The following is a 22,611-nucleotide window of genomic DNA, read 5'->3' as shown; positions in this document are numbered from 1 at the left end:
CTGCGACCTTCACAAATTGACGATTGGTCCCTCTGTCAGGTGTTCGGGTGCTGTGACCATGGGTGTGAACAATCACCTAAGGCAGGTGTGCTCCCTTGTGAAGGCCCACAGTTGGAAGGGCACACCATCGCAGACGTTGGCAATCATGGGGAATTTCCTTGTGGTGAGTCAATCATCTTTCCAATCAATGTCTACAAAACGCAAACGTAATGACACTAATGGTTCGAAGACCCTTCCTACTGCACCACGGTTCCTCGTGGTCTCACATATTGAAGATGGTCAGTCATTCGACACAGTAAATCCGTTCATTATTCAGAAAGGTTTTGTTGTAATTGCCGGCCCTGTGAAATCGTGCTCTTCTTTACGGAATTGCACTTTGCTTTTGGAGACTACTTCTGATTTTCAAGCACAACTGCTTGCTGCTTCACATTTCCACGGCTACCCTGTTCGTGTTGAGGCCCATAGGACTTTGCATTCTTCCTGTGGTGTCATTTATACCAGGCTCCATGACGATCTAACCGAGGCCGAAATCCAACCTTACCTCTCTAATCAAGGTGTCAGTGTCGTGCATCGTGTAATGAAAAAGGTAGATTCCTCCTTAGTGCCCACCCTCACTCTTTTCCTCACCTTTGATAGAGTGGTGCTTTGGTCAAAGATCAAAGCAGGCTATGAAATAATCACAGTCCAGCCGTATATACCGAACCCGATTCACTGCTACCAGTGTCATCGTTTCAACCACGCTACAACGTCTTGCCAACACCCAGCCAAATTTGTCACCTGTGGTAGGGATGTGCACGAGGGCGGTTGTCTGCTTTCTTCTCCCCGCTATATCAACTGCAATGGTGGCCATGCGACCTTCTTTTGGGATTGTCCCGTGTATCTTGATGAGCGTGGTGTCAAAGAGATTCGGAGAAAGGTAAAAGTGCCTTACCCAGTAGCTCGCAAGATACCAGCTAGTCGAAAACCCTGCATTCTTCCATCTGGCATCTATAATTCTGTTCTTCTTACCCCTCACTCCATGAAGGACATGGTCATGCAGACATGCGACCTCAGATTCGGCCCTGAGGTTGTGAAATCACCCAGTGTCAAGGTAGCATCACCATTCCCCCATCCTGCTGTGCAACAATCCGTCAAACTTTTGGCTCAAGTGGGAAAGCCACCAGCTACACAACTGGTAGGCTGGAAAGGGTAGGAGTAGTACTCCCATGAAGACTTCCTCCGTCCCTCCAGCCAAAGAACACCAGAGTCTTCCTCTAATGAGAAAGGCTCAAAGAAGTCCATCAAAGGCAAATGGTCTTCTTTGTCAACTTGAAGATCCTCTTTGACTGTGTTGCCACGTGATACCTTAGCCCAGCCGGCCTCTCTCGCCATTGCACACCACCAACAGTTTCCCAGCGGTGAACTCCACAGACCGACCGCACTAGCAAGCTGATGCTTCTGTGGACCCCATGGAGCAGGATCCTCATGCTTCTGTGCCCTGTAGTAGTGACTCTAGACAGGCTGTCACTTGGCAGCTGCCAAGTTGACACCCCTACATCTCTTCCTCCTCATGACTGTCCTCCAATGGAACGTTTGTGGCCATTTGTCCCTCAAGGAGGATTTATGGCTGCTTTTAGCATCACAGCATCCCCTTGTTCTCTGCCTTCAGGAAATGAAATTGCACCCTCATGACCGCTTTGAGCCTTCATATTACTTACCGATCTGTTTTGACCTTCCCCCTGAGGTTGGCATTCCATCTCATGGCGGCGTCATGCTGCTCATATGGGATGACAATCATGGTCAATCCATCTCTCTGACGACCTGTCTTAAAGCTGTTGCAGTTCGCCTTTTCCTTCCCCGCCTGACTTTCTCGCTCTGTACGATTTATGTACCTCCATCATTCGATGTCACCAGGGCAGACTTCCTTCAGCTTATTGAGCAGCTACCTCCCCATTTTTGCTACTTGGTGACTTTAATGTGCATCATCCCCTGTGGCATTCTCCCAGGACCTGTCAAAGGGGTGCCCTCTTGGCTGACCTTCTTAACAAACTTAACCTCTTCTGTCTTAACACTGGAGCACCCACTTTCCTTCCCAGCTCATCACATACCTATTCTCATTTGGACCTATTCTTCTGCACTGCCCATTGTCGTGAGTGGTCTTTTCTTCCTGACACCTTCTCGAGTGAGCATTTCATGTGTGCTACCCATTAACTGACTCCTACCCCATCCACGTGCACACCTAAATGGCAGCTTACTAAGGCTGACTGGCAGCTGTACTCCTCCCTGGCAACCTTTGAACAACATTATTTCCCCAGTTGTGATGACCAGGTGAAATAACTCATGAATGTTACCCGTACTGCTGCAGAACGTTCCATTCCTCGCACTTCCTCTTTACCATGCCGTGTTCCAGTCCCTTGGTGGACTGAGGCATGCCGTGATGCAATTCACACACAGAGACGTATTCTCCACATTTCTAACCATCATCCTAAAATGGCGAATTGCGTTCATCATAAACAAATGCAAGCAAAGTGTTGTCGCATTCTTCAGGAAAGCAAAAGAGCTAGCTGTATTTCATTCACTAGTTCTTTTAACAGTTCCACCCCTTCCTCTGTAGTGTGGGTCAAACTCAGACGGTTCTCTGGGACCAAGATCCATTCCCCAATTTCCGGCCTGACAGTAGCAGACAATGTCCTTGTGGACCCTATTACTATCTCCAACACCTTCCATTCCTCAATTGGAAATGAGAGGAGGAGGCATGAGCAATACCCTTCTCTTCTCCAAATCGTAAGTGCTACAGTGCCACCTTCACTATGAGGGAGCTCGATCGTGCTCTCAGTTCATCCCAATCCTCTACCCCAGAACCATATGCCATCCACATTCGGATGTTGCAGCACCTTTCTCTTGCAGGCAAGCAATTTCTGCTTAACATATACAACCTCATCTGGGCAGAGGGCACATTTCCTGGACACTGGCGTCATGCCCATACCTAAGCCCGGTAAAGACAAAAACTTTCCTTCTAGCTGCCGCCCCACCTCTCTTACCAGCTGTGTTTGCAATGCGATGGAACATATGATTCTTGCCCGGCTGGTATGGTGGCTTGAGTCTCGCACTTCACTGATGAATGCCAATGTGGATTTCGAGCGAGGCATTCTGCAGTGACCATCGCGTTACTTTATCCACCCATTTCATGAATGGCTTACTGTGGAATTCCCAGATCGTGGCTGTGTTTTTCGATTTGGAGAGTGCCTATGACAACTGCTGGAGAACTGTTATCCTCCGTACTCTTTTCACATAGTCTTCCGTAGCTGCCTGCTCTGTTTCCTTCAGGCATTTTTACCAGATTGAGTTTTCAAGGTGCGTGTGGGTTCTGCCTTGTCGGACACCTTCATCCATGAAAACAGTGTGCTTCAGGGTTCCGTCCTGAGTGTCATCCTCTTTGCTATTGCCATTAACCCTATCATGGCCAGTCTCCCACCGGGCATCTCCAGCCCCATTTTTGTTGATCATTTTGCCATCTGTTGCAGTTCTCCACGGACCTGTTTCAGTGAGTGGCATCTTCAGCGGTGTCTTTGTCATCTTTACTCCTTCAGCATCGACAGTGGCTTTCGCTTTTCCACTGACAAAACTGTCTGTATGAATTTCTGGTGATGCAAGTGGTTTCTCAAACTATCTTTACAGCATGGGCCTGTTGCCCTTCCGTTTGTTGAAACTACGAATTTCCTGGAGCTCATGCTTGATAGGAAGCTCTTTTGGTCCTCCCGTGTACCTGGCAGCCCGCTGTACGTGGTTCCTTAGGCCAGGATTACACTATCAAATTTCTTTGTCAAAGATTTGATCAAAGATGTGATCAAATATTCCGTCAAATATATTTGACAAAGATCTTTGGCGTAGCGCTAGAAGAGGTATTACACTGTCATCAAATTTTTCGTCAAAGTTCAAGATGGTTGACAACAACTTGTTATTAACCGCAGCAGTTGCACGTACCGCAATTGCATTGTGTGCACATGCGGAAAAGAAGTGGGGGGAAAAAAGGAACCATACATACAAGGTTTTAAATTCCTGGGATTACAACTTGATGATAAATTCAGTTGGGAGGAGCACACCACAGAACTGCAGAAACGCCTTAACAAATCTATATTTGCAATTCGAGTGTTAGCAGACATAGGCAACATAAAAATGAAAAAGCTTGCATACTTTACCTACTTTCATTCCATAATGTCATATGGTATAATATTTTGGGGCAAATCTTAAAGTCAAACATAAGTTTTCGGAGTCCAAAAGCATGTAATACGTATTATTTGTGGAGTAATTTCACGGACGTCCTGCAGAAACCTCTTCAAAGAACTGGGTATACTAACTACTGCCTCTCAGTATATTTACTCGTTAATGAAATTTGTCCTAAATAATATCTCTTTTTGCAACAAACAACTCAGTTCATACATACAATACCAGGAACAAAAATGATCTGCACAAGGACTTACTTTAGTTCAAAAAGGGGTCCACTACTCAGGAACACTCATGTTCAATAATTTGCCAGCAAACATAAAAAATTTAGTTACAAATAAAGATCAGTTTAAAAGAAGCCTGAAAGACTTACTAGTGGCCAACTCCTTCTACTCCATTGACGAAATTTTTAATAGAAACAAATGATGTATTAATTCATACTATTAGTATTGTTATTCCAGCTTAAAAAAATGGACATGTTCCACATCCCCAAGGATCTCCTCAGCACGGATCTATGCAACAAAAAACTAATCTAATCTGGGTGAAGCCGTGGGTTTTACGACGACACGATAAAAGCATTCAACAAAACTTGTTACGTGAGCTTACAGTGGAAGACGTCAAATCGTACATCAATTACTTAAGAATGGATGCGCATACATTTCTGTATGTGCTCAGTGAAGTGTATCACAAAGCACAATATTCACTTAAGAACTGTTACATCGTTCAGAAGACAGGCTCACTGTAACACTCAGATTCCTTGCTACAGGAGAGGGTTGGGTTAGGTTAGGTCAGGTTAGGTCAGGTCAGGTCAAGTCAGGTCTCCAATCTTCTTAATCTATTTTTGTATTCCGGGTGCCTCATGTTGTAAAGCGCTTCATCAGCTTCATACATCTCTATTAATTTTGTAGTTGTCGGCACGCACTAATTGTATTTACCGGCAATGTTTATAAAAACACTACAGACGACAGAACGCTGCAGCGATGCTAGCGCTCCATGTGGTAACATGTCACATTGGAGTGAACAGAAGACAAGAGATTTCTTTGATCAAATCTACAGTGAGGCCCTAGATTTGATCAAATATTGGACGACATTTGACAAAGTCCCTATTACACCATCAAATATCTTTGACAAAGATATTGGCCGAAGAAATATGATAGTGTAATACCGGCCTTAGTGTGATAGTGTAATACCGGCCTTAGTGTCTTCCGTGTCCTCAATGGTACTTCCTGGGGTGTTGATTGAACCAGCCTCCTCTATTTGTACCAGTCCCTTGCCTGTTCGAAACGCATCTATGGGTGCTTTGTTTATGCATCTACACGCCCATCCCTCTGACGCCATCTCAACACTATCCACCATTGTGGCATTCATTTCGCCATGGGTGCCTTTCACACTAGCCCGGTTGAGAGTCTGTATGCTGATGCTGCTGAACTATCCTTGTCCTACCGCTGTGACTTTCTCCTCAGCAGGTATGCGTGCCGTCTATCTGCCATGTGTGGCCATCCATCCTGTGCTTCATTCTTTGATGATTTCTTTGATCGTTAGTATGGGGCTCATCCTTCTTCTCTGTTACCTCCTGGAGTCCACTTTCGGCACTGGTTACGGTGGCTTAACTTCACACTACCTGCACTTTTCCGGTAGGTGTGAGCCCTTCGCCACCTTGGCATCGTGAAGTGGCCTATGTTAACCTTGGCCTTCATGCTCTTCCTAAGGACACTACTCCAGCCTCGGTCTATCGCTTTCAATTTCACGACCTTTGCATGGAACTTCGCTTTAGTACCTTTGTATACACTGATGGCTCTTGGTCTGACCGTGGGGTCAGTTGTGCCTTCGTCATTGGCACCCGTGTCGTTTGATATTAGTTTCCGGCACACTCCTCAATATTTTCAGCCAAGCTCTTTGCCTTGTATCAGGCCATGGAGTAAATCCGGTGACACAGCCTTTGTGAGTCTGCCATCTGCTCACTCACTCGGCGCCCTTCAAAGTGTGTGCGTGTGCGCGCGCTGTACTCTGCCCATCCCTTAGTGCAACGGGTCCAGGAAAACTGTCAACTGCTCACTCTTGGTGGAGCCAGTGTGATGTTTCTGTGGGTTCCTGGTCATGTCGATCCATCGGGAAACGAGGCTGCTGACACTGATGCCAAAGCTGAAGTTCTTGTACCTCAGCCCGCGAGTACCTATATTCCTTCTGATGATCTCTGTTTTGAAGTCTGTCAGGAGGTGGTGTCCCTTTGGCATCGCCAATGGTTCTCCCTTCACAGGAATAAGCTCTGGCTTATTAAGCCTCTCCCAGGGGCTTGATGACCACCTCTCGGCCCTCCCGCCAGGAGGAGGTTATTTTAACTCTGCTGCATATTGGACATTGCCTTTTTAGCCATTGTCATTTGCTAAGTGGCACTACCCCATCACTTTGTACACATTGCACTCAAGTTTCAACTGTCTGCCACTTCCTGATGGAACGCCCATTTTTTTTTAACCTTTTACAGCCCTGCTTGGGTTTGTGGTCTGAGTTATCGGCCATTTCAGTAAATGACGCACGGGTTGTCGACTATGTCTTACTTTTTATCTGCCAAAGCAATATGGTGAAGGCAATTTAATTTTTAGTTTTGGACCTATGTTCCTGTATGGTGTCTCTTTTAGCCCTTTTGCCACATGCCTGTTTTTAGCTGTCTTCTATTATGTCAGTTGGGACTGACACAGTCATTCTTAACTCCTCTCTGTCTTCACCTTCTATAGTTTTGGCTTAGGTGCATATGACCCCAGCTGTTTTTTGCACCCTAAAGCAAAACAAAACCGAATTAAAGTATCGTATCTTCCATCTCATCTTCATATACTCCCCCTTCCCCTTCTACAATATTTCCTTAACGTTCATTTCCCTTGTATAGCTTATCTATATATTACTTTCACCTTTGAACTTTTCTGTCTGTGCCTAGCACTGGTTTTCCATTTGAGATGTCGGTATTAATATAGCAGCTTTTCTTGTCTCCAAACTTCTCTTTAATAGTATATAGGCAGTACCTACCTTTCCCTTAGTTCTGCATACTTCTGTAGTCTAGCATTTGTCCTCTAGTTACTCCTGTTTAGCCATTTTGTATTTCCTGTCACTCATTTTTCTAGTTGTCTGTATTCCATTTGATGTGCTTCATATGTTACATTTTTGTATTTCTTCTTAAATCAGTGAAATTCATTATCTCTTGAGTTATCCAAAGTTTTCTAGTAAGCATTGTCTTTTTACCATTTTGATCCTCAGCTACCTTCACTGTTTAATGTCTCAAAGCTATCCTTTTGTCTTCTACTGTATTCTCCTATTTGACCCACATCGCCTAATCCCCCCCCCCCCCACCTCTCTCTCTCTCTCTCTCTCTCTCTCTCTCTCTCTCTCTCTCTCTCTCTCTCTCTCTCTCTCTCTCTCTGCAGCTACCTCTGATTCTTTCAACTTACCTAGATACAAACTCCTTAATTTTCTATTGTCAGAAGTTCTGTTTTAATGTACAGTTCGCAACCGATCAGTTATGTGCAGTCCACATCTGCCCTGGGAAATGACTGAAACATCAAAATCTGGTTTTGTAAGCTGTCTTACCATTATGTAATAATAAATTTCATTATTATATTTATATCAAAACATTCATTCAGTATAACATAGCACAGTGTAGTTAGCAAGATTACATTGCTGATACAGCATGTAGCTTATTTAGTTACTGACTTGCCATCCTGTTCTTTTAGTTGCAAAGCTTTTTATAGAAAAACATGTCCTCTTAAATGACTGACCTTCAAACAAGTAATTTTTTTAGCAAATTAAAACCTTGTGACAGACTGGAACTCAAACCCAAAGACCAGATTTTCATGAACAGTATGCTCAAATGGTGAAATAGGTAACATACTACGAAAAGCAGGTATCTGGATTAAGTTCCACTATGGCACACTCTTCTAACTAATGTTTGTATCTGTCATTTATAGTGTTACTTACTGCACTGTTAAGAAAAGATAATTTTCCTGTTTTTTGTGTGGCTTCACTTTCATTCCTTCATCACAAACAAATGGCAAGTTTGTCAACTTATCACATTTTTCACTCTTTATGGTTATTTAGGGAGGGGAGTGGGAGGAGTTAGTATTTGTTTTTTTAGAATGAGGCCCTATTGTTTGTTTTATAATTTTGGGGCTCCAGTTTTAGAGCATGTGCAATGATGCAGTTGCTAATTATGTGCTCTTAATTTATTTTTATTGGCCCGTGCCTGTGATATGATCTGAAACGAATCTAAACAAACATTGAAATCTGCTAAACTGAGGAGTGAGTGTTAAAACTCAGTGGTATTAATAAAAAGAATTAACAATTCAGCAATACACAACTGATAAATAAGTGCCTCAGATTAAGCATTTCTTTATCTGTTTCCTTGCACAATGTAGTCATGTCATGTTGTCAGTGGCATCTCATGAGCTGTGTCTGGTAGCTGCACTGCAAGCAATGTGACACACTGCGTTACAGTTTCTGAGGGTTGTCTTGACAGTGTAATTATCAGTATTTGAGTGCAACAGTGTGAGCTACATTTAGTGCTATCCCACATTACAATGGGCCCTTCTTAAGCTTAGAATACTGCAGCCTTTGTGAAACTATTGATTGCAGGGAACTGGGCCAGGATAATAAAATACTTGAAAGGAGGAGGATAACGTATCAAAGGAAAAATCCTAATGTGAGACAGAATTTCTGGCCAGTACTTGGTTTCAAGGAGGCAAAATGTATAGAACTGCCATTAGACAAATCGTTTAGATTTTGTAACTAATAGGTCCTTCCCAGGGGAGGAGAGAGGGATAGTTTAGGGGATGTTAGAAAGGAAAGACAGGCAGGCATCTTTGTCTACCCCTGTCCTCGCTAAGGTTGAGTCCCTCTCATCCTGGGATCTGAATGTTCTACTCTCCCTTTTAATTTAGTTTTCCTTGTGCTTTTGATGTGACAATATTTCCATACCCCAATCTCTGCAAGTGGGCACAGTCAAGTGCAAATTTGCCTCAAGAACACTTCAGGCAGCTGGCCTCTACATTTCTGTGAAGAGCTTTAAGTTCTTAACTGCAATGCCTTCTCCCAGCTCAGTTTCCATTCTGTGAAAAGTGAAGTGTGGGGAAGTGCTCCCATTGATACCACAAAGTGGAGAAATCTGCTTGCATCACATAATTAATACACTCCTGGAAATTGAAATAAGAACACCGTGAATTCATTGTCCCACGAAGGGGAAACTTTATTGACACATTCCTGGGGTCAGATACATCACATGATCACACTGACAGAACCACAGGCACATAGACACAGGCAACAGAGCATGCACAATGTCGGCACTAGTACAGTGTATATCCACCTTTCGCAGCAATGCAGGCTGCTATTCTCCCATGGAGACGATCGTAGAGATGCTGGATGTAGTCCTGTGGAACGGCTTGCCATGCCATTTCCACCTGGCGCCTCAGTTGAACCAGCGTTCGTGCTGGACGTGCAGACCGCGTGAGACGACGCTTCATCCAGTCCCAAACATGCTCAATGGGGGACAGATCCGGAGATCTTGCTGGCCAGGGTAGTTGACTTAAACCTTCTAGAGCACGTTGGGTGGCACGGGATACATGCGGACGTGCATTGTCCTGTTGGAACAGCAAGTTCCCTTGCCGGTCTAGGAATGGTAGAACGATGGGTTCGATGACGGTTTGGATGTACCGTGCACTATTCAGTGTCCCCTCGACGACCACCAGTGGTGTACGGCCAGTGTAGGAGATCGCTCCCCACACCATGATGCCGGGTGTTGGCCCTGTGTGCCTCGGTCGTATGCAGTCCTGATTGTGGCGCTCACCTGCACGGCGCCAAACACGCATACGACCATCATTGGCACCAAGGCAGAAGCGACTCTCATCGCTGAAGACGACACGTCTCCATTCGTCCCTCCATTCACTCCTGTCGCGACACCACTGGAGTCGGGCTGCACGATGTTGGGGCGTGAGCGGAAGACGGCCTAACGGTGTGCGGGACCGTAGCCCAGCTTCATGGAGACGGTTGCGAATGGTCCTCGCCGATACCCCAGGAGCAACAGTGTCCCTAATTTGCTGGGAAGTGGCGGTGCAGTCCCCTACGGCACTGCGTAGGATCCTACGGTCTTGGCGTGCATCCGTGCGTCGCTGCGGTCCGGTCCCAGGTCGACGGGCACGTGCACCTTCCGCCGACCACTGGCGACAACATCGATGTACTGTGGAGACCTCACGCCCCACGTGTTGAGCAATTCGGCGGTACGTCCACCCGGCCTCCCGCATGCCCACTATACGCCCTCGCTCAAAGTCCGTCAACTGCACATACGGTTCACGTCCACGCTGTCGCGGCATGCTACCAGTGTTAAAGACTGCGATGGAGCTGCGTATGCCACGGCAAACTGGCTGACACTGACGGCGGCGGTGCACAAATGCTGCGCAGCTAGCGCCATTCGACGGCCAACACCGCGGTTCCTGGTGTGTCCGCTGTGCCGTGCGTGTGATCATTGCTTGTACAGCCCTCTCGCAGTGTCCGGAGCAAGTATGGTGGGTCTGACACACCGGTGTCAATGTGTTCTTTTTTCCATTTCCAGGAGTGTAGTACTGTTTTGGGACAGATCTTACATTGTAATAGTGATGATAAAGTAATAATGTGATGCTGTGTATACTTTATCATTACTTTTGAAGGAAAACACTTCAGTATTGTGACTGTTTGGAAACTCTTGATTCTTCAAGGTCTATTCTTTGCATTCATACTCAGTGTGCGTTCCCCCTCCCCCCCCCCCCCCCCCCTCCCTCTCTTAACATTCCCTTAGTTACTGTTTTTTGCCAGTAGAACTTCCTGCTCTGTTCAGAATTTCTAAAACATTTTGTTGAAAAGTATGTAATCCCATAAGTTGCTTGTACTAAAATTAAAAATGTTAAGCTATTAGCAACCTGGAGGTTCGTTTGACATTAAATGTTTTTCTAGCTGTGGTCTTCAGAACTGACAGTGTAATATGAGATCGGGTGTGTGGTGTAACTTTTCTTCCCTTACATGGTGCATTCCTAGAGATGAAAGTCAAATTATATAAAATCCTAAGACCAGCCATGTTTGCAACTCTGGACATTCGGGTGGTGTTGGACATACCTGCAGCATCAGCCATAGTAATTATCATAAGTAGTGCAGGCATTGCTAAAAGTAACCACTCTGATAATGGGCAAAATGAAAAAAATAGTGTTAGATCTGTGCTTCACAAATAGTTGAGAAGTGCATGCTAGGAGATGCTGTTATTTCTGATCTTTTGTTCACGGTTCTCTCTGTTCTTGTCTTGCATTGTGTGATTAGGGAAAATGAGTGCCAGTCTCAGTACTTAGTGTTGATCCTCTGGAGAGTTTCCTGCCTATAACTAAAACTTCGTGGTGTTCCCTGTATACATCCTCACTATCAGTGAACAGCCTAATGGAGCTTCAGACATTACCCAGTTGATAGTGAATTTATATTCAAGCAGTATGTCCCTATAAGGTCCAATGCACACAAGAGTGGCATGGCATGGATGTGTGGCAGTCATGGCACTGGTTAAGGGCTGCCCTCTTAACAAATGGGGCATCACACACAAGAGTGGCATGGCGGCAGCACATCCCTTCATCAGCTGCACCAAGTCAGTTTGCAGCCATGAGTGGTGTTTCAAAGTGATGCGTGGTGGAGGCATCCCAGTCTCCAGTATTGGACCAGATGTAGCACTGTGCAGTTTGACAGATAATGAGAATGAATTTAATGCTGGCTACCACTTGTGAATTTGTGTCATACCTAGCTGAAAGCATTAAACAGGTTTATCTGAGGAAATCAGTTATCAGAAACATTTTACCTCAGTGCTTGTCATGAGTAAAGCATGTAAGCCATCATCTGGAACAAATAAAATTTTGTGCATCTGAGTGCTTAGTAAACACAATAGCTGTTCTGAAAGTAAATGAGGATGTTTCTGGAAGTATGTGGAAAGGCAGACTTCAGTGTATCTTGGAGATGGCTGTTGCCTTAATTGTCCATTTTAATGTTGTACAAGGGCTATGCCGAAAGTTTTTAGCAGCCCGTAAACCATAAGGCGGAGGACAATGGGATTGTTTTCATTCGAAAGAGCAATGTTTTTCAACCTTGGGACGTGCGCGCGCGCAGCCCCTGGCTAGCGGTCATCCCCCCACAGCGCGGTAAGAAAGCACAGGCAGTGCTGAGTCAGACGGTGCAGGATGAAGCTGTCGCCCCGCAACTTTTGCGCCATGATTTTTTACAATTATAAAAAGGGTTTAAGAGCCGAAGAATGCCATTCTTCTTTGCTGCATGTTTTTGGTGAAGCTTCCCCTTCTAGGGCCACAGTTGGAAATTGGTTTCGCGAGTTTTCGAGGGGTCGGCAGTCAATTGAACATGAACCTCGTCCTGGTGGGCCAGCAACAGCTGTGACTCCTGAAAACATTGGTGCTGTGAAGAAAATGATCAAAGAAGATCCACGTCTTACATTTTTCGACATTGAAGGGACCCTAAATATTGGATCAACAGCAGTGCAGACCATCGTTCAGTCACTTAAGCCTTACTAAGAGATGTGCCCATGTACATTCCCTGACAGAAAGCCAAAAGGAGGTGAGAGTGGACTGGTGTCATTTCATGCTTGAAAAATTCAGTGGGGGGAAGTCCCAAGACACCTACAATATCGTCACAGGTGATGAAATGTAGGTCTACCATTATGACCCTGAAATGAAGAGACAGTCTTCTGTGTGGTGCTTTCCAGGGGAGGAACCACCCACAAAAGTTAGACATCAGAGCTCTGGAAAAAAGATGGTGGCAACTTTTTTCATAAAGATCGGGCATCTCACCTCTGTGACCTTGGACACATGTCGTACAGTCAATGCTGAATGGTACGTGAAAGATTGTCTTCCAAAAGTCATTGCTACATGGAAGTCACAGCAACCAAAGTCCAAGAGTGGGCACCTTCTGCTGCATCACGACAATGCATCTGCGCACAGGGCTGCCAGAACGATGGATTTTCTGGAGAAGGAAAAAGTGGGAGTGTTAGCCCATCCCCCATACTCACCTGACCTGGCCCACTGTGACTTCTTTCTGTTCCCTAAGACTAAGGAAAAAATTAAAGGGCAGCGGTTTTCATCAGATGAAGAGGCCATTGCAGCATATGGGATTGCACTGACATCCCAAAAGAAGCTTGGACTGACACGTTTTCTAAGTGGTTTCAGAGAATGGAAAAATGTATGCACGCTAATGGAGAGTATTTTGAAAAGTTGTAAACCTTTTTTTGCAAATAAATTTTTTGTCACACATCCTGCTAAAAACTTTCAGCATAGCCCTCGTATTGTGGTGTTGATACACAGACATGGAAATTATCGCATCACAAATCTGAATAATGTTGCGTAAAATGTGAGTACTTAGAATTATAACATCAACTTACAGAGGGCTGTAACATAGTTTTGTGTTTGTAGTTCCTATTTTTTTATATTAAAGCACCAAATAGATTTTTCTGATTTTTGTCCTCTTAAAAACTTGGTACTGAGTATTCGTTGCTTGTTTGTAAACTGATTCATTGACACTGATTCCTTTAAATTTGTTCAAAGGGGTCCCTCTTACCTGTCACTGAATGGAAAGAAACCTTAAACATCACACTTGACAATGTAATTTATATGGTAAATTAAGGTGGTGGTGATAAAAAGCTTGTCCAAAATAACTGCTATGAAATTTCACCCATCTTCCCTATTACAAATATACTTACTTCATATGTGAATGACAACACATTTAAAAAAGAATCAGATTGGTTTCAGTAACATAAGCCGATCATGCATGCATCGTTACTTTTGTGTGTTTATTGTCCACCCCGATCATGCATGCATCGTTACTTTTGTGTGTTTATTGTCCACCCCACTGACAGTTAACCAGGTTCCATGGTTCATATAAATGGGTAAATAGGTTCTCATGGGGCCATAGTACGTTGCTTTATTCCGAATTGTGTCCTTCACTTTCTCTAATACAATGTAGAAACACTTTTGAGACATTCTGTAAATATTCTGGAATGTTCAGTACACAATTTAATGTTATTTTTCTTCTCATTTTTCAATTATAATGCAAGGATCCAGTATCTTCTTTGCTGCTCAACATCTAAATGCCACAAAATATTAAATGAGTTACTGTCTGGGTCTGGTCTAGATGGCATCTGTGCCAGTATTTGGTTGCAGGACTGTCTTGTCTGAGCAGTGCAGCTTTAGTGTGCATTGCCCATGTCCTCTCCATGCCACATGTCCACCACCCTGCTTCCACACCTGTGCCACATCTTTTTTGTTTCACTGTGCGTAACATTCATCTACATTGTGCCTGAAGTTACTTTTACATCTGATAATCTGTCTGTTCAGTATATCATTATTTTTAAAAAAGTTGGTCTTCAATCCAATCTCAAAGCTGATGCAATAGTCTGAGCTTGTATTTTATTCACTAGCTGATATTCAAAACTGTATTGAACACATTCTGGAAATTTAAGGAGATGGCATCAACCTGGGTGCTGTTGTCTACTGGTCTACTGGTCTACTGGTTTGTCACTTTTGTGAATGGGCAGAATGAGAAAGGGAGGACAGTTTAATAAGATAAGTGTTCAAAAAATCCCCATAGGTTCTGCCAAGAGTGATGTCATTTATGTAGGCCTCCAGCCAGTTGATGGCCCTTCTTGGTAATTGAAACGATATGTGGCTTTTTCTGATTGCTTAGAACAGTTTGTTTCTCCAGTAATTTATGCTAAACTATTGTTAGAAGTCGATACGTTCTTCTGCGTGATTCATATCAGGGACAGCCAAGAATTCTGCATGTATGCAGTAATGTCGCATGCATTTGGAGCACTGTTGCCTGGCTGCACACTTCCCCACTACCACGCATGGTGTCCACACAGGAAGAGGTGGAAACTGTGAATGTGCCATATTTAGGTGGCAACACAGCTCACTAGGAAAACTTAACTGCTTGCATGCAGCTTTGTTTCATATTTCTAAACAACTTACATCACAAACAGAATAAATTTTCAGTATTGTTTTTGGCCTGCTGAAGATGTAATAAAATTTTGATCTGGTACAAACTGTTGGTGTACAGACAGAGGCAGAGAATTCTGCAGTTTTTCATCACTCAAGTTTCCGTGTAATTGTTACTCATTTAGTTTGATAATCAAGAAAGCCTTTAATGCACATAGGTCAACTGAAATATTGTATCATGTTTGCAGCCACGTTATGGAAATGTGGAACCCCTTCCCGAGGAAAACTACATAGAACTCCTGTACAGTTTTAACCTTAAAATATTTCTGTTAAATGAGAATTAAAGGTTGTGTCCAGAAAGTAATGTTAAAATTTTTTGTGACGTGATTATATGTTAGAGTAGTTGGGCCAGTTGGGGAGGGTGGGAGGGACCCTTAGCTTTTGAGTGGTAAGTCACTCAATTGCCTCTGTGTGGTTTAGGATGACTTCTTTTGTGAACCTCTACATAATGCTCATGTTGAATGTACAACAGATAAATCTTTAGAGCAACGCCATGCAATAAAGTTTTATGTGAAGCTCGACAAGATGCCGCTGGAAACTTTTGGAATGCTTAAGAAAACCTTTGGCGATGATTGGCTGTACGGGGCAGTCAGACAGGTGGCACAAGATGTTTAGAGGTGGTCACTGATAAGGTCTGTGCAGCACACACAACATAGAAAATGGATGACCCTGTGCCTCATGTGTGCCAGTTACTGAATTCAGATCGTAGACTGAGTGTTTGCTTGGTGCTGGAAATTTTGGACATGCTGAAAATGCTTTTTTGCAAGATTGTATCTGAAGACTTGACCATTGGAAAGGTTCGTGCAAAACTTGTGCTGAGACTTTTGGCAGATGTGCATACATGGCACCAAGTGGAATAGTGTGAAGAAGTCAAACAACTCTCTGAACAGGAACCAGACTGTCGATGCTCAGTTTTACAAGGCAGTGCACCAGAGACTGAATCACAGGGGTGCTTATGTCAGAAAGGAGTTCCATGAATCTTGGAAATTGCACTAAAACAGTGTTCTTGCTCACACCACTTTTTTGTCATCTCTGACCTGACTAGTATCAGTGTGGCAACAGTACTACAGCCACCCTACAGTCCCATCCTGTCCCCAGAGGACTTTTTATTGTTTGCTCATCTGAAAAGGGACCTCAAAGGAAAGCGTCTTAAGTCAGTGGACAATGTGCAAGGTACTTTGATGGCTTCTGTGAAGAGCATTCAGATTGAGGTGTTCCAGAAAGCTCATAATGCATGGACGTTTTGCTGGCAAAAGTGTATTGACGGTGAAGAGTCATACTTTGGAAGAATTTTAAGTTGCTGAACCCATCTGAACACAAAATAAAAAAAAGAGAAATGGTGCATTACTTTGCGGGCAAGCCCAGTACATTCCAGATATACCAGTTACGTTTGCTCATGCACAGTGTTCTGTAATGGCAAATGGTCTCGAAAACAGATCAGAAACAGATATACGATTGGCAGAGCACTCAAAATGTTTAGAAAACTAATCTGGTAATTCTTTGAATGCCACAGTTCTTCAAAATCATGTTCTTTTTAACGCGATTGAGTTTATGTAAATAGATACTGTTTTTGTCGGGATTTGTTGCTTCCACAATTAGATTTCCGTTTTAAATGCATCCCTGTCAAATCAGAAATAAGTTATTTCTGACCTTGCAGTGTCTAATTTTAGACTTGGTACAGTCCAGTCTAGTTAAAATTTGAGATCAGCAGTCTATTCCAGACGTTCTAATTTTTTTCCTGCTTTTCTTTTTTCCAGTAGTAATTCAACAATAGTGGCTTTTAAATTTAAATATTGTTGCAGGCATGCCCCTTGACATAACCAACATTGTTCGCAAAATATGTCATTCAATTTTTGTCAAAAACTATTGCAACAGGTAGTGTAATAGTGCATGTAACTTCATAACATTTACTGTTCACTCCACCAGTTTTAGCACATCCTCTACGCCTGCAAATTTAGCACAAAGTACTTCTTGGTGTAAAGAACAGTGAATCCTGCACAAATCATATGTTGAGCATTGTAATGTTTTGCTCTTTTGTTGTTAACTAGATCTTTAAATCCTTTCTGTACTGTGTTGTAGTATCGTTCCATAACAAATTTGTGGTACCCATGACTGTGACTAGATAGTAAATATTAAGAACTTGCCTCCATCTCTTCTGTTATTGGCATTCGTTTTGAAAGGTTTGTGGTGGCAGGTCACTAGACAGCCTTTTTTGTGCAATCAGCCACTGGAACTGTGAACTACCTTCATATTATGAATAAATAATGAAGAATAAATAGAGCTGACACAGTGATTCAACTGAAATACCGCACTGCATTGCCGAATGAAATGTCTCCCTTCACTGAGTACTTCCGAGAAGGGCCAAGTAGTGCCAAGACAGGCCAAGCCTGGGGCCACATGCATGCAGTTCGTGCATACTGTGCAAACTCTGATATTGGATCATAAGTGTACCATTAGCTCCAATTGTCTTTCCTCTGTTGAGCAATTTTCCTTGATTTTGTTTTCTATCAACACACATTTAATTATTTGTGTGATGACAGAGAGAAACAATATTAAGATATTCCAGAGCTAAAACATTAAGGAAAAACGAAATTATTTTGTATTTCCCCATGTCATCATCCAATTCAGTTCTAGTCTGATAAATGAGTGAGTGTCTAGATAATTTAAACATATTTACTGACTTTACATAAGGTCCAAGCTCCTTAGGGTGGTTCCTCAGATCGTTGGACAAAATTTCATCTTGTAATTCAGTGAATGCTCCTTGCATTACCCTCCTTACATTCATTTCCTCTTAGTTTAATGTAGTTTTCTATGTGAAGGTTTTGCTTTGGTAAAAAAAGAACACATTCTTATTCCACACTGTATTTGTGTGATGGTGTGTGTTGCAATTGCTTCTGGTATGGTTTGTGTAAAAGTCAAACCTGTGAACATATATGGTACCCGTTTTTGTCAGTTCAGTTTGTGGTAGGTCCAACATCATGATATTCAGGATACGCTCAATAAATAAATTACAAAGTTAAGATACCTTATTTCACTGTCAGGAAGAAAATCACAATGAGTACTGGTGTAATTCTGCAGACTTTCCCGGCGCTCTAATGACATCTTGGGTTGTCGGGTGTTATGCCGGATATCAGTGTCGTACTTGCACAATATTTCGGTAACGTAGCTCGTTATCTTCATCAGGTGCGACCTGAGACTACTCCTCGAGTTGACCTGGTCCAGTATTTATGCCTGTGGCCTTCTCCCTTCCCCAGGGGCTCCCTCTGTGGTCCATGCCCACTCACTGCGATCTTCCGGAGCATTGCTGTTCCATTTTCCATCCGCTGCAGTCCTGGGTGTTCTCTTTGCGGGCCACGCATGCCAGACATGCACATGGTTGTTGCATCTTTGGTCTGGAGCGTCTGTAATTCCACCTGTGGTACCAGGCATTCCCCCAGTGGTCCTCTCCCGCTCACTGTGATCTGCTGAAGTGTTGCCATTCCATTTTCAGTCCCTTGCGGTTCTAGATGTTCCCTCTGTGGGCCGCGTCCGTCAGACCCAACCCTGGGCATTCCATGTTCGATCTGGTATCTGGTATGCCTGGAACTCTGTATGGGGATCATTCTCCCTGTCCCTGTTCAGGCATTAGTAGGATCCTCCGTGAACACAATATCAAGTGTGTTTTCTGTCCATCCAGAAAGATTGGGGGACTGGTGGGAAATGTTAAGGACAACCTGGGTTTACAGAAACCAGGGATTTATAATATATCTTGCCAATGTGGCATGTCCTACATTGGCCAGACGACAAGAACAGTAGCTATCAGGTGCAAGGAACATCAGAGGCACACTAGATTAAGACAGGCAACAAAACCAGACATTGCTGAACACTGTCTAGAGCTTGGTCATGCCTTGAATTATGAAGAAACCAAGTTTCTGACACAAATGCCCAGATTTTGGAACAGTGTTATAAGGGAATCAATAGAGATAAAAGTGACCAATAATCTCGTGAACTGTGACACGGGGTACCAGCTAAGTAGAGCCTGGGATCCTGCTCTGTAATTGTTGAAGAAGCAATGGGGACAGCTGCAGCACTCCACAAATAGAACTGAAGGCTTGGACAGGGAGAACGATCCCCATACAGAGTTCCAGGCACGCCAGATCGAAGATGGAATGCCCAGGGTCGGGTCTGCACCCAGGGTCGGGTCTGACGGACGCGGACCATAGAGGGAACATGTAGAACCGCAGCGGACAACAAAAAAAATGGAATGGCAATGCTCCAGCAGATCACAGTGAGTGGGCGCAGACTGCAGAGGGAGTGCCTGGGTAAGGAGGAAGGCCACAGGCGTAAATACTGGACCAGGTCCACTCGAGTAGTTTCAGGTCGCACCTGATGATGATAACGAGCTACGTTGCCAAAATAGCGTGAAAGTACAACGCTCATATCGGGCAGAACACCCAACAACCCAAGATGTCATGATTACTGCTTTTGTTCAGATACTGATAATCATCTTTGTGCCTGTTTGCTGTGGCACTTCTTTCCCCTGTGCCTTTAAAACTGCTACCCTTCAATTGCTTCCTGTCTACTGTCTTCTCGGTGAGAATGTATTAGTGGTTGATCACACATAGGCATCAGACACATATCCAGTGATTCTTCGATTAGCATACTAAACTTTTTTGCAGATGTTTGTATTTGTCACCACCAAACCAGGTCAGTATTGTGTCTTAAGCAAATTTATTGTATTCCAACTTATAATGTCTTAAAGAATTATGCAACACACCAATGTTCTTCCAGCTTTCTTGTATACAGGAAATGCTTGCAGTTTTTTCCAGTTGCCTGGGACTTCTTGTTGTTTGAAATGTGTTCTTTTGTGTTACAGATGACTTTCCACTTTCTGTGTATGGAATAAAGGATGAAGCAAAAGTAGCTGTTGTGAAGGCGAGGGAGGGTGAGGCAGACTGCACTGTCCTAAAGGATGCAATGTACAGATATTTGCGGCAGTATTATAATGAAAGTGACTCTTCTAAAATTACTAGAGAATTCATGATATATTTCTACAAATCTATTTTAAATCTCAGTTTAGATGATTTAGAAAAGCTTTGTGCCTCATTTCTTCGAGATGAAGCAAAATTGGGCAGCTGAATAATTTTAGTCTTTAATTTGGTATATATTTACTTTATACAGAATATGTACTTTCATGTTTCTTCAGATTTTGAGAGCTGATTTGTGTAAATTGGCAATTGAATAAAGTCTCTTATGTAAACCCTGTAGAAGTCTTTATTTCAGAGTACCTCAAATATTGTCTGCATGCTTTTCTCGGCAATTTTGTGCCTTCATTTAGAGTTAAGACTGTGTAATTATTTCATGCATGTAATTACCATCATAAGACATTTCAGACATGAAAAACATCTTTGTCTTCTATATTTTCACCAGAACAACATGATGAAAGCTGAGTTTGTCAGGTGAGGAAACCTTCAGAAATTAAAACTATAACACAAATGGACAATAATCTGAATGGTTCTTTTCAGTAACGTGGTACTTACTTTCTCAGCATTACTTACCTTATGAAATTGTCAGTAATCTGTCGCACAGTTCACAACAAGAAAATGGTTTTCTTAAAAATGATGTATGTTAGATTGTCTTTTCACCTGTGTCCATAATAAGGACTTCAGTTTAGTACTCCTTATTTGTTGGCAACTTTGCCACACACACATTACAGCTGATAAGTACAACTAGTGTTGTTGGGCTAGCTGATATGATGACTGTGTTCATTTCATCTGTAGCACTCAAGTACAAGAGGTAGTAGATGGACAATCTATGTGACTATTCTGGAGTGGCACTAAACAACAGCAAAAAGCATGCTGAAGTTTGTATATTTTGTGTTTAAGAAATATTTAACACAGGAGGATTGTACAGACGTAATGTTGTTAAACCATCGCGCAAACAACTGTATTGACGACATAGTAATAGGCATCCCTGGTGCAGAGAAGCAACTGAAAACAAAGAAGTTGCCACTTACGATGGATTTACAATTCTGTTTTACAGCAAGTACTCTTACGGCATTGGCCCCTCTACTTAGCTCGCATGCATCACAAACCTCCCATCCAGTGCGAAGTCCTAGGTGTCTGGGAAAAATTGCAGGCATTTCCTGTGTAAGAGAAGTGTAAAAGAACATTGGTTTGTTGCATAATTCTGGAACAAATTCTAATCTTGCGTATAATTATTTTCTTCATACAGAAAAGCTTCTGTCCACAAATCAGCACAAATTTAGAAAGCTTCTCTCATGTGAAACTCAGATTGCCTTTTTCTTACGTGATATCCTGCAAACCATGTGTGAAGGACAACAGGCTGATCCCATGGTTTCAGATTTCCAGATACTGCTTCACATGATGCTCCACTGTAGACTGTTAATGAAGGTCTAAATATATGGAGTAGGTTCCCAGATAAGGGAATGGCTTGAAGACTTTTTAAATAACAGAAGCCATTACGTGTGTGTGTGTGTGTGTGTGTGTGTGTGTGTGTGTGTGTGTGTGTGTGTCAGGCATAAGGATACTTTAGGGAGTGTCCCGAGGAACATGTGATAGGACCACGTTTGTATACTCGATGATCTGACAGAGCGTGAGCTGCGGTCTGTTAATTTTTGCTGATGTTGCTGCAGTAATCGGGAAAGTATCACTGTTAAGTACATGTAGAAAGATACAGTGACTTAGAATCTGTTTGGTGTGATGACTAAAAAAATGTAAATGAGTAGTGGAAAAAATCCCATAATGTTCTAATAAAGTATTAGTGTTGTGCTGCTTGACACAGCAATGTTGATTAAATATATAGGCATAATGCTGCAAAGCAATACAAAATAGTTTATAACTTTGGTAGTAGAAAATGCAAATGTTAGACAGCATTTTATTCGGAAAATGTATCTTATCTACATAAGAGTTTGCATATAGGACACTTCGGTGACCCATTCTTGAGTATCCCCATAAAATGTAGTGACCTTCCATGTATCTAAAACTGGAGACTTAATTTGCTGTTTCTTGAAGTTTGTAAATGAGGTATGTATCTCCTCATAACATTTATATCCACCTGTAACAAAATTCTGGACTCCTTGTGATGCCAGGATCGACAAACTGAGTCAGTCAGTTCTATTAAATGATGTTTAATTTAAAAATCTCAACTTTTTAAATACAGGTTCAGTTTTGATACTAACATGAATCCTGCAACCTTACACTTAGCTGAACAATAATTACAGTGAGGATTCTGTGTATGAATTTTGTAAGAACAGGTTTTAACAGTTCTTTAAATTTTTTCACTTATTCTCGGATAGTAGCTATATTTCATTGCATTTTTATTGTATTTCACCATAGCTGTGTTTCAGGTATTCTAATTACATTAATATATT

The 22,611-nt window shown here is 42.8% G+C and overlaps 1 protein-coding gene across 1 annotated transcript in view; it reads left to right on the top strand.

The window, feature by feature from the left end:
* LOC124721792 (ubiquitin domain-containing protein DSK2) overlaps positions 1-20,478 on the top strand; it is a 36,254-nt gene extending 15,776 nt beyond the window's left edge. Inside the window, exon 3 of the mRNA XM_047246911.1 lies at positions 20,095-20,478. Within this exon, the coding sequence (XP_047102867.1) occupies positions 20,095-20,357 (263 nt within the window). The 3' untranslated portion in view covers positions 20,358-20,478. The remainder of the gene's footprint in view (positions 1-20,094) is intronic.
* Positions 20,479-22,611: the final 2,133 nt, after the last annotated feature.

Source organism: Schistocerca piceifrons, chromosome X, assembly GCF_021461385.2.
Source record: "Schistocerca piceifrons isolate TAMUIC-IGC-003096 chromosome X, iqSchPice1.1, whole genome shotgun sequence".
Lineage (NCBI taxonomy): Eukaryota > Metazoa > Arthropoda > Insecta > Orthoptera > Acrididae > Schistocerca > Schistocerca piceifrons.
Note: the sequence above shows the minus strand (reverse complement) of the source record. Positions and strands in the feature narration are given on the sequence as shown.